The 14,015-nt window shown below is 50.6% G+C and overlaps 4 protein-coding genes across 4 annotated transcripts; 2 read left to right on the forward strand and 2 right to left on the reverse strand.

Moving 5' to 3' along the window:
* Nucleotides 1-105: 105 nt before the first annotated feature.
* Nucleotides 106-1,176, forward strand: FTJAE_7749 (transcription initiation factor TFIIH subunit 3; the record flags this gene model as incomplete). Its single annotated transcript, XM_037354496.1, has 1 exon — nt 106-1,176. One exon carries the CDS (start codon nt 106-108, stop codon nt 1,174-1,176), a length of 1,071 nt encoding a protein of 356 aa, XP_037205130.1.
* Nucleotides 1,177-1,541: 365 nt separating this feature from the next.
* FTJAE_7750 (asparaginase) lies at nt 1,542-3,194 on the reverse strand (the record flags this gene model as incomplete). The annotated part of the gene is made up of 2 exons (XM_037354498.1): nt 1,542-2,956; nt 3,005-3,194. The coding sequence occupies 2 exons, from the start codon at nt 3,192-3,194 to the stop codon at nt 1,542-1,544; spliced, it is 1,605 nt and encodes a 534-aa protein (XP_037205131.1).
* Nucleotides 3,195-4,513: 1,319 nt separating this feature from the next.
* FTJAE_7751 (actin 3) lies at nt 4,514-6,160 on the forward strand (the record flags this gene model as incomplete). Its single annotated transcript, XM_037354499.1, has 7 exons — nt 4,514-4,548; nt 4,607-4,629; nt 4,701-4,928; nt 4,979-5,025; nt 5,074-5,160; nt 5,212-6,045; nt 6,095-6,160. The coding sequence occupies 7 exons, from the start codon at nt 4,514-4,516 to the stop codon at nt 6,158-6,160; spliced, it is 1,320 nt and encodes a 439-aa protein (XP_037205132.1).
* Nucleotides 6,161-7,610: 1,450 nt separating this feature from the next.
* On the reverse strand, nt 7,611-8,853 carry FTJAE_7752 (alcohol dehydrogenase 1; the record flags this gene model as incomplete). The annotated part of the gene is made up of 2 exons (XM_037354500.1): nt 7,611-8,611; nt 8,793-8,853. 2 exons carry the CDS (start codon nt 8,851-8,853, stop codon nt 7,611-7,613), a joined length of 1,062 nt encoding a protein of 353 aa, XP_037205133.1.
* Nucleotides 8,854-14,015: the final 5,162 nt, after the last annotated feature.

Here is a 14,015-nt window from a genome sequence, read left to right on the forward strand (position 1 = left end):
TATTGCAGCCTCAGTCCTCAAGTAAGGCCACCAAGGCAGCTCAACCACTCCTGAGGCCTCGTAGCCGCCCCCATTTAACATCTTCTCAGCGTCAACGCCCTCACAATGGACGCCGTAGATGTTTCAGAGCACTACGAGGTCGGCACCCGCGAGGAGACTCCCTCCCTCCTCACCATCGTCCTCGATACGAACCCCCGAGCCTGGGCTTCGCTCAACAACGTCCTTCCCCTCTCGCGTGCTATAGCGAACATCCTCGTCTTTGTTAACGCCCATCTCGCCTTCAGCAACGCAAACCAGGTCGCTCTTATCGCCGCACACGTTGATCGCGCAGAATGGCTTTACCCAACGCCTCCCACACCCTCACGCGACGCCTCTGGCGATATCGCCATGAACGATGCTGCTGCGCAAACGCAAACCTCAGCGAACAAGTTCCCGCAGTTCGCGCAAATTGAAGCTGCGGTTTTGGCTGCGATTCGAAAACTCGTGGATCAGACAAAGGAGGAGGATCTCTCTGCTACGACACAAATCTCCGGAGCCTTGACGCTGGCGCTATGCCATATCAATAAAGCTGCGCAGGCTCTCTGTGCGCCTACGGCTAATCTCGAGGACAGCCATAAAGGCTCGTCGAATACTGCTCCCCCGACAGTTCGAGGCCGAATCCTGGTCATTTCTGTCTCCGATTCAGAACCCTCGCAATACATTCCCACCATGAACGCTGTCTTCGCCGCTGGCCACAACCAAGTCGCCATCGATACTCTCTCTCTTACTGGCGAGCCAACTTTCCTACAACAGGCCTGCTACAACACCGGTGGCACATACCTCGCTGCTACACATCCCCAAGGACTACTCAACTACCTCATGTTTGGTCTCATCGCAGACACAGAAGCTCGTGAAGCTCTAATCGCCCCAACACATGACACCGTCGACTTCCGCGCCGCCTGTTTTTGTCACGGCCGAGTTGTGGACACAGGCTTCGTCTGCTCTATCTGTCTAAGCATCTTCTGTGAGACGCCAGAGAACTCGGAATGTTTCACGTGTGGCACCAAACTATCTCTGGGTAACTATGGCGCGAAACCCGCCGTTGTACCAAGAAAGAAAAAAAAGAAGCGCAAGATCGTCAATGGAGGCGGATCACGGGAAGAGACAGGCAGTGCGACGGGGACACCCCGTCCATGAAGGAGCCAGTAAATTGCATGAAGAACGGGGCGAAGAACGGGATATACCCTTGATGACCAATGTACATATAGTCTCACGGCGTTAAGGAAATTAGCCAGGTATGGCACTTATTACAGATGTTGCTACAGTCAATGCATACTTTTCTGGAGTCTCAAGTCTGTATGTATCAATATTGAAGTGATCAGACTAAACAGCGGGCGTAGGGCTATGCTCCAAAAGCTATCACTTGAGTCTAATGCATAAGAGTATTCTAATCGACCACTGCACTTCTAGGTGCGGATAGCCCAACCACTCAACAGCCTGAGCAGAAGCTCAATTCACATCAACATCGCCAACCCTATGCTATTTTTGTACAATGGTGCACCTCACTTGAACCTGACCTTACGTCCACCCTTGGCGATCTTGGCGCCATGAGAAAGTCTAGACATTGTACAGACGGGCTGTCTTTCCGAACCTCCCATCGAAGCGAGGGCGAAGGAATCTGTGTTGTGAGCAAAGTAGAAATAGTAGCCTGATGGCGTTTTCTTGACCACCATGACCCCAATGGCACCTGCTGAATGACAATTCCTGACGCCGGGATGCTTCATGAAGTCCTCAGCAATGAAAGACTCCATGATGGCATCTTCATCGTCGTCCTGAATGTTGGCGCCTCCTTTTCCACGTCTTGTGCCATGGTAAATCCTCTCCGCACATCGCTGGGAGGCCATGGTAGTAGCCATATGCTCTCCTGTACCGCTTGTGACTGCAGCGACAGCAACCTGGTCGTCATCCTCATCGTCACAGGGCACAACGGCCGTGCCAACTCCTACAAGAGCAGCTGGTCCCAAACGGCCTCGATGCTTCATTCCGATACCACCTGAAGATGAGCCAGCAGCAATTTGGCCTCGATCATCGATCGCAATGGCACCAATAGTGTCTGTGATAACGTCGTCGCTAACAGACCCGTAATGAAGGCGGTCGTGTACTGCTCTTGAATGAGGCTGCGACTTTTCGTCAGGACTGAGAGGTCGCTTAGCCCCACGAGGACCTGAGGAGCTTTGGCGATCAGGGCTGTTGCCCCTATTCCCAGTAGGAGTTCGCGGTGATGTATTATCGGCCTTATTTGAGGCATGTGAATGGTGATTATGGCGGATTGATGTATTCTCTGGCAAGACGGGTTTAAAATCTTCAGCTAAAGAATTGGACTTTCGAGATAGACTAGGTCGAAATGGGGAGGACAATACACCCTGGGCACCACTCACAACACCAGCATACGTCTGTGCCGCTCCCTCCTGAGGACTTCGGGTGATTAAAGAACGGCCGGCTGCTGCGGGAGAGGTGCTTGTGGCTCTGAAGTAGCTTGTGGATGTTGATTGTTCTGGCGATGACGCATCTTGGATCGGTGTACCAATGAAAGGAGAGTCAGGCTGTCCCTCATTCCAAGTGCCGACAAGAACAGCAGGCCTTTGATCCCGCGAAAGAAATGAATTGGACTTTATCGGCGATGCTGTATCGTACTGGCATGGGGGACATGTTACGGTCGTATCAACAGTTTCGGGCAAAGCTTTGGGCTCTTGACCCTTGGACTCGGCTCGCTTCAAGTCTTCCTGCCAGCGTAGAAAACGATCTCTGGCATTCTTCGAAACCATGTACTCATTGGGGTATATCATAAGGCCATGCTCCTCTGCGAAAGCCCTGGCGCCCTCTCCGACAAGAGCGTTTGGTGCAACTCGTCTCAGGCTCAACGGCTTATTGCTCATATCTAGAACGAGTTTGGCCAGGGATATAGGGTTTCGAATATCTGTGATAATGTCAGCAGGTGAACTTGCCTTGGGCAGTGGAAACCTACTAGGGACAGCACCACAGGCGCCGCTGCGGCCAAGATGGTCCACTACAGTGGCATCGCATTCTACAACACCATCGATGGAAAGATTGGAGCCGTATCCAGCGTTGGTGATTTCTCTATCCTCGAGGATCCGGAGAGCTGCTTCGACGGCCTCGGTTGCGCTGGCACCGGCTCTGAGGAATCTCATGCCCATTTCAACCGCACTTATTGATGATGTTAGCCAAATCCAGGGGTCCAGGGGCCACTGGGGAATATCTCACGCAACACAGGCCTGAAGATGTATGTGCTCATTTTGATGACTGTGAAACCCAGCCCCGGCGTGAACAAAGATAGCAGGCACTGTTTTGGTTCTGTGTGCCACTTTCATTACCCGATCGAAAGCGCCGTCAGTTCCGTGGGGGGTGGATCGTGAGCTGAAGAGGGTATCATCATCGAGACTGTCTGACATCCTCGAGAGAAGTCATGAGCTAGCGAGGGTCTAGTGTTACGAGATTATCGAGATGATGTTGATGGATGCGAGGGAAGAAGAGAAATGAACGAAAGGAAATGCGGGCGTGGAGAGCCCGGGAAGTGATGTTGATGAGATTCAATGCTATAGGAAAAAAGGTTGAAGATTGAACAATGATGTCGTTTGGGGCAGACCCCGGCTTTGAAGGAATGGCAAAGGACTCTACAGACAAGGAAAGTGCTAGAGGAGTTGCTGGGTCGGGCTTTGGTCAGTCACTTCTTGCTTGATAGACTCGTTGGGTTAGACAAGAAGCAGCAATCGTCAGGTGGAAAACAAAATTGCCTTGTAAAATCTCCAATCTCCAAGCAACACTTCGGTATTGGACACATATAATTCTTACGAGTTTGAGCGTTTAGAGACATACATGGTCTTGAGGTCTATGAAAAGACCTTGCATTCAACAAACGTCACAAGCATCAAGACGAGCGTTCGATAAGGCAAAAACATTGAAGAAATACAGTTAGTTGCCTGTTGCCTCTCGTCCGTTAAAGAGGGCCTAGAAATGACGTCGCACGTGAACTATAATTACAACTTACTTGAGACATCAGAACCTCAAGTTGAGACAGAGAGCAAGTCAAATCAAGCACTCTGGAAGATAACCAAGTTCCAAGTTGCTTATGAGAACCGAACGACAGACCAGTATTGCATTGTTGGATACTAAATACAAGTGGTTTGTCAAACTTCCAACATATAATCCTTTTTGTTAAGCCTGCCAATTGTGTCTATAATTTTGTCACTCAGACCTTCGCCCCCGGTTATCGCAGCCAGGCCCACATCTCCAGCCATTCAGTGTCACGTCCCACTCAACGGCGGGGCACAGCACAGCCGCAGTTCAAGCCTCACCTCCATCCGAGCTGGGAGCTTTACAAGGCACGTAACGTAATCCTCGCCCAACGACCACCATCATCGCCGCACATTGCAATTCCTCACACGCGGCATTTGCGTCCACCTCTTGTCCATCTTCTCTCTCGCAGCTGTGCGCTTCACCACGCACTCTCGCCCATCATGGCTAACCAAACTCCCGCCGTTGTCATGGACAAGTACGTCTCACTTATCCCAGCCCCCGCACTGACGACGACAGCTAACCTCAGCTCACAGCGGCACGGGTTTCTCCAAGCTAGGTCTGTAACGACGAAATACGCTCCTGAGGCTATCATGTACTCCTGAGCTTCATGCTGATGCTCCAATCTAGGTTTCGCCGGTAACGATTCTCCCTCATTCGTCTTCCCGACCGCGATTGCGACAAAGGGGCCAACTGGCGGAGCTGGTGGCTCTGGTTCTGGGCGACCGGCTGTTGCGAACAAGCCATCTTTTCTTACGGGAGGCGCTGGAGCTGGAGGCCATCTGAGCGGAAAGCGAGGTACCGAGGATCTCGACTTCTTTATTGGCGATGAGGCGATAGCAGCTTCCGGAGGTCCTGGTAGGCAGCCATATGAGCTCCAATTCATTGAATTTAGCTGACATGTTTAGGATATGGTCTTCATTATCCGATCCGACACGGCCAAATAGAGAATTGGGTATGCTTGCCGACGAATCCGACATGACCTAGAATTGACCGCCTTTAGGACCACATGGAACGATTCTGGTCCAACTCCATCTTTAAGTATCTGCGAGTCGAGCCTGAAGACCATTACTTCCTCCTTACCGAGCCCGTGAGCATTTTGCGCCCTATACGACGTCAAACATCAAACTAATACACGTAGCCCCTGAACCCGCCCGAGAACCGTGAGAACACCGCCGAAATCTTCTTCGAGTCCTTCAACTGCGCTGGAATGTACATTGCTGTCCAAGCCGTTCTTGCTCTGGCTGCTTCTTGGACGTCTTCAAAGGTCCAGGATCGTTCGTTGACTGGTACGGTCATTGATTCTGGTGATGGTGTCACCCACGTCATCCCCGTTGCTGAGGGTTATGTCATTGGATCTTCTATCAAGTCTATTCCCATCGCCGGTCGAGATATTACCTACTTCGTTCAGTCCCTTCTGCGAGACCGAGGCGAACCTGATTCTTCACTCAAGACGGCTCAGGAGATTAAGGAGGAGTATTGCTACGTGTGTCCCGATATCGTCAAGGAATTCAGCAAGTACGACCGGGATCGCACTCGATTCGCTCAGCACGTCGTGTCACACCCCAATGGCCGACAGGTTTCCGTCGATGTCGGTTACGAGCGCTTCCTCGCCCCCGAGATCTTTTTCAACCCCGAGATTTACAGCTCCGACTTCTTGACTCCTCTGCCCGTGGTCGTCGACGGTGTCATTCAGCAATCGCCTATCGACGTCCGACGAGGTCTTTACAAGAACATTGTTCTTTCTGGTGGAAGCACATTGTACAAGGATTTCGGTCGCCGATTACAGCGAGACATCAAGCAGCTGGTAGATGCCAGGATTCGAGCCAGCGAGGTCCGCAGCGGTGGTGCTCGTAGTGGTGGTCTGGACGTTTCCGTTATCACTCATAAGCGACAGCGACACGGTCCCTGGTTCGGAGGCAGTCTCCTTGGTCAAACCCCTGAGTTCCGATCATACTGCCATACCAAGGCCGAGGTAAGACGAGCTGTATACTATATAATGACCATGACTAACAACATCACAGTACCAAGAATATGGACCCAGCATTGTGCGAAGGTTCGCTCTGCTTGGTGGACCCGGTGGCTCTTGATTTACGATATAGACGATCAAGAATCACTCTTCAATTGACTCCCAGATCAACAGCAAGCTTCCTAGAAAGAGATATTCTTGGAGTACGCAGAAGAGAATAGTGGACGTCTACTGTAGAGTGCAATGAATAGGCGCTCACGGCGCAAAAATCTCAATTGACAATTATGCCTAAAGCGATGCAACTACAAGTGGGAGACAAGGGATCGCAAGACGAGAAGAGATGAGATGAGACAAGACGGTAGCACGTGTTGAAGAGTTACATTAGTCGTTTTTAAAAATCATATTCCAAAAACATGTCTCGTTTCCCCGCTCTACTACGTAGCAACGTTGGAGTCTAATCGATGAATGCATGATGCGTTGAACTTCGGCACGTCGGGAAGTCAAATATAGGCGTTCTCCGTTACCAGTCTCTCATATCATATATCACAAATTCAATAATCCCCTGCCATTGACGTTCCAGACAAGAAGAGAACTTCTGCAGCCAAGAAAACGAGACGTTCGTAAAAGATACGCTTAGACGCTCTGGATGCACTTCATAAGCAGTGGCCTGATTTTTTTATTTCTGGACGGTTGAGATGTTCTAGAAGTGGCTTGGTGGCTGGCAGGGGTTCTTGCAGAGAGGGTTGCATCAGATTCGTAGTGGATGGAGGGGTAAATCAACCCCCGTCATGGTGATATTTTCATACATGAATGATATTATCCCGTCTCCTGGTAGAAGATACGGTGTTAGTGACGATGAGACAACTTGACTTGGGCGTATGAACTTCGTGGGAATAGCTTCGTAAAATTGTGTGTTATTATCAATATGATAGTTAACCTGCAAGCTGGTTAAGCATGTTCGAAACCAACTGTCCATGTAAGTCCGTCCATCTGTTGTGATACAAGGAGACCAAGTGAGATTCGGTCATGAGAACTTTACAGGATTATTAAGCATGCTTTTCGAAGGGACTCACTAAACTCTGAATAGTTCTTCTAAATTAGAGGATCATAGTAAAAAATTGAGAATTTTATCATATCGAGGAACATTCATCCCCTATAAACTGTGCAATGTAGCTTAAGTCGAACTCAAATAGCAAGCAGATAGCGATGCAAGGTAGCACGGAGGAAATGGTTGCTCCTCGTCTTTTAAAGAATTTACTGAAAAGTGCTGTATTGTTCATATTAATGTGAAGAGTAAGAGATGTCACTCGGAAACCATGGTTGATCGAAATGTTCGTTCTGTTATTTGATGCTAAAGAAAATCATAAAACTCATAAACTAGGGCTATACACAAAGTGTAACCAAGATCATCCATCTGGCTACTTCGACAACACCCGCCAGAAAACCCAAATCAACTCCCGCCTGAACTCCTCTTTAGAGGGTAAACCCCTTTGCGCGATGGGTAGCCCTGTTTATCTTTTTGGGGGCATGCTTTTGCTTTTTGGCGCACTGCCCAAGCGACAGCCGCGCGCTTATCGGCTGGTGTCGACGACGTAGCGACCGACAATTTGTCCAGCCTTCATGAGCTTGTAGACCTCGTTGAGCTCAGAGAGACCGACAGTCTTGAAGGGGACCTTGATGAGACCGCGGCGGAAGAAGTCAATGGCCTCAGCGGTATCAGCACGGTTGCCGACGTAAGATCCCTTGATGGAGATCATGCGAACAACTGTGTCGAAGACGGGAGCAGAGAACTGAGCATTGGCGGGGAGACCAATGCACACGACAGTACCGCGAGAGCGGATGTACTGGGTAGCCTGTTGGAAGGGCTTCTCGTTGGTAGCGACGAGGAGAGCAGCGTGAGGTCCGAGGCCATCGGAGGTGGTAGCCTTGACATCGGCGACAAGGTTCTTGGTTGTGGTGAAGTCGACGTAGGCAGTAGCTCCGAGCTCCTTGGTGAGCTTTCCCTTCTCCTCACCACCATCGATGGCAATGGCGTGGATGCCCATGGCCTTGCAGTACTGGACAGCGATGGAACCGAGACCACCACCAGCACCGACGATGGCAATGGATTGACCAGCCTTGACACCGGACTCCTTGAGACCCTTGTAGACGGTGATACCGGCGCAGAGAATGGGGGAGATGGACTCGAGGTCACACTCCTCAGGAATGCGAGCAACGTGGATAGCCTTAGCAATGGCGTACTGCTGGAAAGATCCGTCGACGGTGTAACCAGAGAGGAGAGCCTCAGCGCAGAGAGACTCGTCGGCGTTCTGGCAGTAAGAGCAGCTCAGGCAAGAGCCGTTGAGCCACTTGATACCGACCTTCTCGCCAATCTTGACATCCTTGACAAGGTCGCCGCGGGCAACGACAACACCGGCACCCTCGTGGCCACCGACGAGAGGCAGCTTGGTGTCGAGGGGCCAGTCACCCTGCCAGGCGTGGAGATCAGTGTGGCAGACACCAGAGAACTTGACGTTGACGAGGACCTCATCGGGACCGGGCTTCTGGACGGGAATCTGCTTGTACTCGATGGCTGAGAAAGTGAGTTAGTATACAAGACTCGACAATGATCGAACTGTTAGGCGAATGCATGGTGGGGGAGCTGTGGATAGGTGGAACTCGGTAGAGAACCTGGGGTTGTATATGATATCAATGATATCGAGAGGCAGAAGAGGCAATTGGGGTTGTAGATTGTAGGAGATAGGATGACATACGACCGGCGGTCTTCTCGAAAACCTGAGCCCACTGCTTCTCGGGAATCTGGGGAGCGGCCATTTTGATTGTTGGAGTGGTTGGTTGTTTGGTTGGAAGGGTATCGAAAGGTTGTCGTGAAGACTGAAGAGTTGTTGAGAGAGTTGAAGAGTTGATTGATGATCTGGATGAGGATGGAGAAGAAGAAACGACTTGAGACCGACGGGAGCAGAGTTTATATAGATGTTGGACGGGCGATCCAGAGTGAAGGGACTGATCTATGTGGTATGGTCTGCTCTGCTCTGGTATGGTATGGTACGTATGGATAGTACTCGGGCCTAAAGCGTATGGTATGATGGGCCAACGGGGCAAGGATAGGCGTCTGGGTGTAGAAACTCAAGCCTCATCTTGGCGGTCGCGGGGGAGAGGGAGTGAGATTCATGGTGTTGAAGGGTGTGGGATCAGAGACGAGCGAGATCAGAACAGATCAGACAAGACAAGAGAGTCTCTATTCTGGACTCGACTCGATCCTGACTAGGGGACCAGGTGAATCAACGAACAAGGGCCAAAGGGAGGGGCCACTTCGGCTGCACGGGGATCCGCATTTTGGAACGTGCTCGTTGGACTATGGTTTTCGGGATGCGGCGAACGGTGAGTGCGATTGAGTGGCAGTATCGTCCTATGCGTTTGTTGCATGGGTTGCGTGCGTGTGTGCGTGGGAGGAATAGTCTTAGTGTGTGTGTGTGAGGGAAACAGAGTGTGAGGTGAGGTTAGCTTAGCTCGGGTTGTTTGTAGTGGCGTCACCAGTGGATAGCCCGTCCATGGACTGGACGAGTTAGGGATTAGGGAGCTTAGGCCCAGGGCAGGTCCCGTCCATCTCTCCATCTTCCCTGTAGCTTCTGCCCGTTCTACCGTTCTCTACCTACAGTTACCTATTGCTACGGTACCTGCCGCGCCTTACCGCAGGTCTGATCTCTTCACGGCGTGTTAGGTTTCTGTCTGAACCCCCCGCCTCATGCCGGACTTCAACTTCCCCTCAGCAGCGGCCAGTTCTAGTGAGAATCGATGACAGTACGGAATGGCGCCAACCTCAAACAGTCTTGCTTGTACCTCTTGGGGGAAAGGTACTTCCATCCGCACCTACAGAGCTAGGAGCAGATCTGGGACTCAATGGGGTGTGCAGTAGGAAAACAATTATCCGTAGTCATGATGCTCTAGTCCGAGGTAGGTACTGCAATAAAAAAAAAGTTGTTACAGCGGGAGGTGGTGATATTCTGGCGAGCATCCATCAAAAAAATTCGGTCACCAAAAGTCAGATGCTTTTTGCGGCCCTTTTCCCATTGCACCGGGTTTTTTGCCATTCAAACTGTAACAGGCCATAGAAACCCATTTTTAAAACGCCCGATGCCCAAAGATAGATAGCAAAGAGGAAACTGCGGTAAATTCGGATCTTTCGATTGCATATCCGGTCCTAATTCGGTTGCTTCCATTCATTGTCAGATCCTGCCCTGCCTTGTCGGTCTCAACATAACATGACATGACATTGATGAAAAGCCTCATGGGAGCCCCTAATCTGCTCTAACCTTGCAGGGCACGCGAATTGTGGATTAGCAGGGTCCTGTCCCAGAAAAGGCGCTTAACATCATCAATCTTAGGAGATGCTTCATCCATCCCACGCATTTCCTACTGCCAGCCTCCTCGAGCTAGAATAGCTTCTCATCACCAAGCGCATCCGTTGAGCCATGTGGGAGCTGCACTGCCTGTTACATCTCATAGGTTGGTGGATTACTGGGGTGGTGTTTGGCAGCGGCTCCGTACCTTAGGACAGAGTTGTAGGTGTGGCATCACTTGTCTAACGCCCCTAAGCTACCTCTAGTAGGGATGGGTGCATCTTGAATGAAACGCTCAATTATGTTCATCTGCCTTTTCTCGGCGTCAATCAACTGCCGTTACGCATTCAAATTTCCATATTTGCGGATCCAAGGAGGTTTCAATTGTGATTCTTGTGGATTAATGCCTCAGATGCTTTCAATTTGATATCATGATTATTTTGATCTTAATCGTATTGTCGAATCTCGCCATTCGCGTTATCCATCGCCGAGTGTCGGCGTTATTGGATCCGTTGGCATGGAGGGGCAACAGATCGTCAAAGCTTCCTTCCGTGACATCAGCAAAGCAACTTAACTTGACATGAGGAAGGAAGGGATTTCCTCTGCCAACAACCAAATTCAAGAATCTCCTGTCATGGATAAGGTACCAATCATGCTCCCTCACTGATTCATCTGCGACCTCCCTTTTACCGGTAACGAGCCAACGGCGCTAGAAACCGCTCGAAAGGATCTCGTGGAGGTCATGCAGTCATTCAACCAAAAAAGCCACGGCGATTACCCCAAAATACGGTATAAACCACCAATGCCATCGTGGCCCGTATTGCGGCTGGTGCATCAAGGCACGGAATAGGAGGAAACTGTGCTAAACTGTTATACAACAGTGGAGAACCACGTCAATCAATACCTACACTTGTACAATTATGGCGCGTCCTTCTGAAGGCATCCTCCCTCTTCCCCGCACTCTCATCAGACATGGCGCAGGTCCCCCAGATCATCTAGCACCGCGCTATTGGGAAGCAACTTCGGATCCGTGAACTCACATGAAGCTCCAAATGAGGATCTTCCCCAGACAGATCTTGGGTCTACACGCAACGCCCAGCACTTGAGTCTATCTTGACTGGTATGCGAAGGGACCGTCTTCGGGTCCAAGGTTCATCCCAGCCGGATGGATGGAGGTCTTATGGGAAGTGTGGGGAAGCTCTAGCTCAGTCCGTTACGCACTGAAGATACCTTGACTCGAAACCCCTGCATTATTGCTGCTGTACGGAGTTGGACTGTGCTGCGGACTCATGCGGATTGGTGGCCGCAACACATGTCTCCTGCGAGATTGAGCAGTTCACTCAACCAAAGACCGGTTCAGGATTTCTGGTACAATTTCCAACAGTTGAGCAGACATCGAGATGATCGTGTCAAAGACTGTATGAGAACGACTTGGTACAACATGTAACAGTGTCTAGGCCGCCTCCCTTATATCAGTATACTGTAAGCCCATCAGACATGGCACGAGCAAGGACTGGCAGAACCACATGCGCATGTTATCCATGGATGTATGCACAACTAATTGTTCGGCAAGTCAGTTTCCTCTGCTTCAACTGTCTACACAGTCACCTGAATTCAGTATTGTTTAAGCGACTCATGAATTTGGTGCAACATTTCACGAGCATATCAAAGACGCTATTGGTCAGATTTTACCCCAACCTATGCCCACGCTTCTCGTCCAGGCTCCGGGTGGCCGGGCGTTGTTGTTTATGGCAATTGGCAGTTTGCTAGAACAGGCCTCAGAAACTACCATCACAACCCACCCTGATACAAGTCTCAGTCACGATTGCGGATAGATGTACCTTGTCCATCAACGCTACATTGACTTAGAGCAATGAGCTTGGGGCATCTGGAGCTTAACGATCAACCTCCTTAGCTACTCTAACATCCTTGCCCACCCCAAGTTCCCTCGCCAAGTGCCATTTGCTTCTCGAACACGCAACTGGTAGGGGATTGATTGGATGCAGACTTTGTCCTGTGGCAACACCTCATCTACCTTCAACTGGTGAAGATCCACCTTCCACGATACCTTCGCAGGGATTGTCGAGATGTGCTTAGCCCCATGTCGGTTTTCCTCCCCGCGTGTCGGTCCAGAGGGAGATTGGCTTGCGAGGTTTTTGGTCCTTGAAAGAGCAACTAGGAGTGCATCATCTGTGTAAGTGAAGATGCTTGTCGTTTCCCCTCACAGCTTATCCAGCCAACACTATGGATGATGTATACAAGCTCGAAGGCCAAGCTGATGCTGGTCTGCGATCTATAATCAAGCACGAAGAAGTTATTCAAAGTTCTTTACCTTCGATACTGCCTAGAGTAAGGGGAGCCGGATCTAGCTTGACCAGGTCGTCACATCTTGAAAGTTGAACCCCATGTTACCTAGATCATCATATCTGGGGCAGGGTCCGTGGGGTTCCTGGGTCCTCCGCGTTTTCAAGCCGCGCTTATCCCTCTAGGCCCCGTCATCAGGCCCGTGCAGTGCTAAAACGGCATCCACTGCGGCTCCGCAGTTTTAACTTGCATGAGCCGCAGTTGTTTTCCCCGCATCGACGTTGCGGCACGCCCCCCGGACCTTGGAGACGCCCTGAGAACGGCTGAGCCCCATCGATTCCAGCCATGCGTGTGACTGCATCCCTTCCTCCTGGCGCTGCCTGTGATACGGGGCCCCAGACTTGAAAAGTTGTTGGCCTCATGAGATTTCTCGGACCTGGAGAAACGGAAGCATTTCACGGGGTCATGTTGGATCTCAGCTTCTCACTATACCTGATCCAATGATGCTGCGATGAGCTGGCGCCAAAGTGCGTGGCTTTACCTTTTCATGAGCAGAATCTGGAGTCATGATACACAGATCTGGGGTAAACATGGTCAATATTCTACCCCAGGCTTTACCGTGTAGGTACCTATTCTTGGGGTTGTACGCACCCCTTTATTGGTCAATGTGCCTGCGATGGCGTTCACTGCGACGAGCCGTCAGTATCAACTTGAAGCGTTTGTCCGATGCGCTGTGTTCCATGCACCAGGGAGCTGTTCACCTGAGAGCTGATTTCTTGCATGACTGCTTGTTGCTTTTTCTGCATCTCTCATTGTTTCTGTGGTTTTGCAGCTCTTTGGAGTTCCCTCAAACGGCTGGTCCTGTTGGTTTCTCGCCCCATTCTTGACCATCATCGCACAATACTCAGTCGATGTCATGAATAGCCAGCGTACAAGTCGGATTCCATGAAGCCTCCATATGCACATCTGCCTCAAACCTCTTATCCGTGCAAACGCTGATTAGTTTGCATTTAATGCTCCCTCCAATACTTGTTGTTGTGTTCAGTGCCTCCCGCACAGCACTTCGTACGAGCGGAACGACTTCACAATATTCAAGAGCAAGTCAGTTGAGGTGCCTCGTAAGGACTTACTTATGGCGCTGGTCTCGCGTTTTTTCGCAAGTTGCCCTCGTTCCTTTCATATTAAACCAGCTATGGAAGTCCTCGCCAGCCGCAAGGTTAAACTTTAGGCTGTTCAACGGTTAGATAAACCAGGGACAAAGAGTTTGATAGAGCCGTCGATTACTATCCAGTTGGCAACAGGCAAGAAACGAGCTTCGATATTGCTGACAAC

This window comes from Fusarium tjaetaba (genome assembly GCF_013396195.1).
Source record: "Fusarium tjaetaba strain NRRL 66243 chromosome Unknown NRRL66243_c0000157, whole genome shotgun sequence".
NCBI classification, from domain to species: domain Eukaryota; kingdom Fungi; phylum Ascomycota; class Sordariomycetes; order Hypocreales; family Nectriaceae; genus Fusarium; species Fusarium tjaetaba.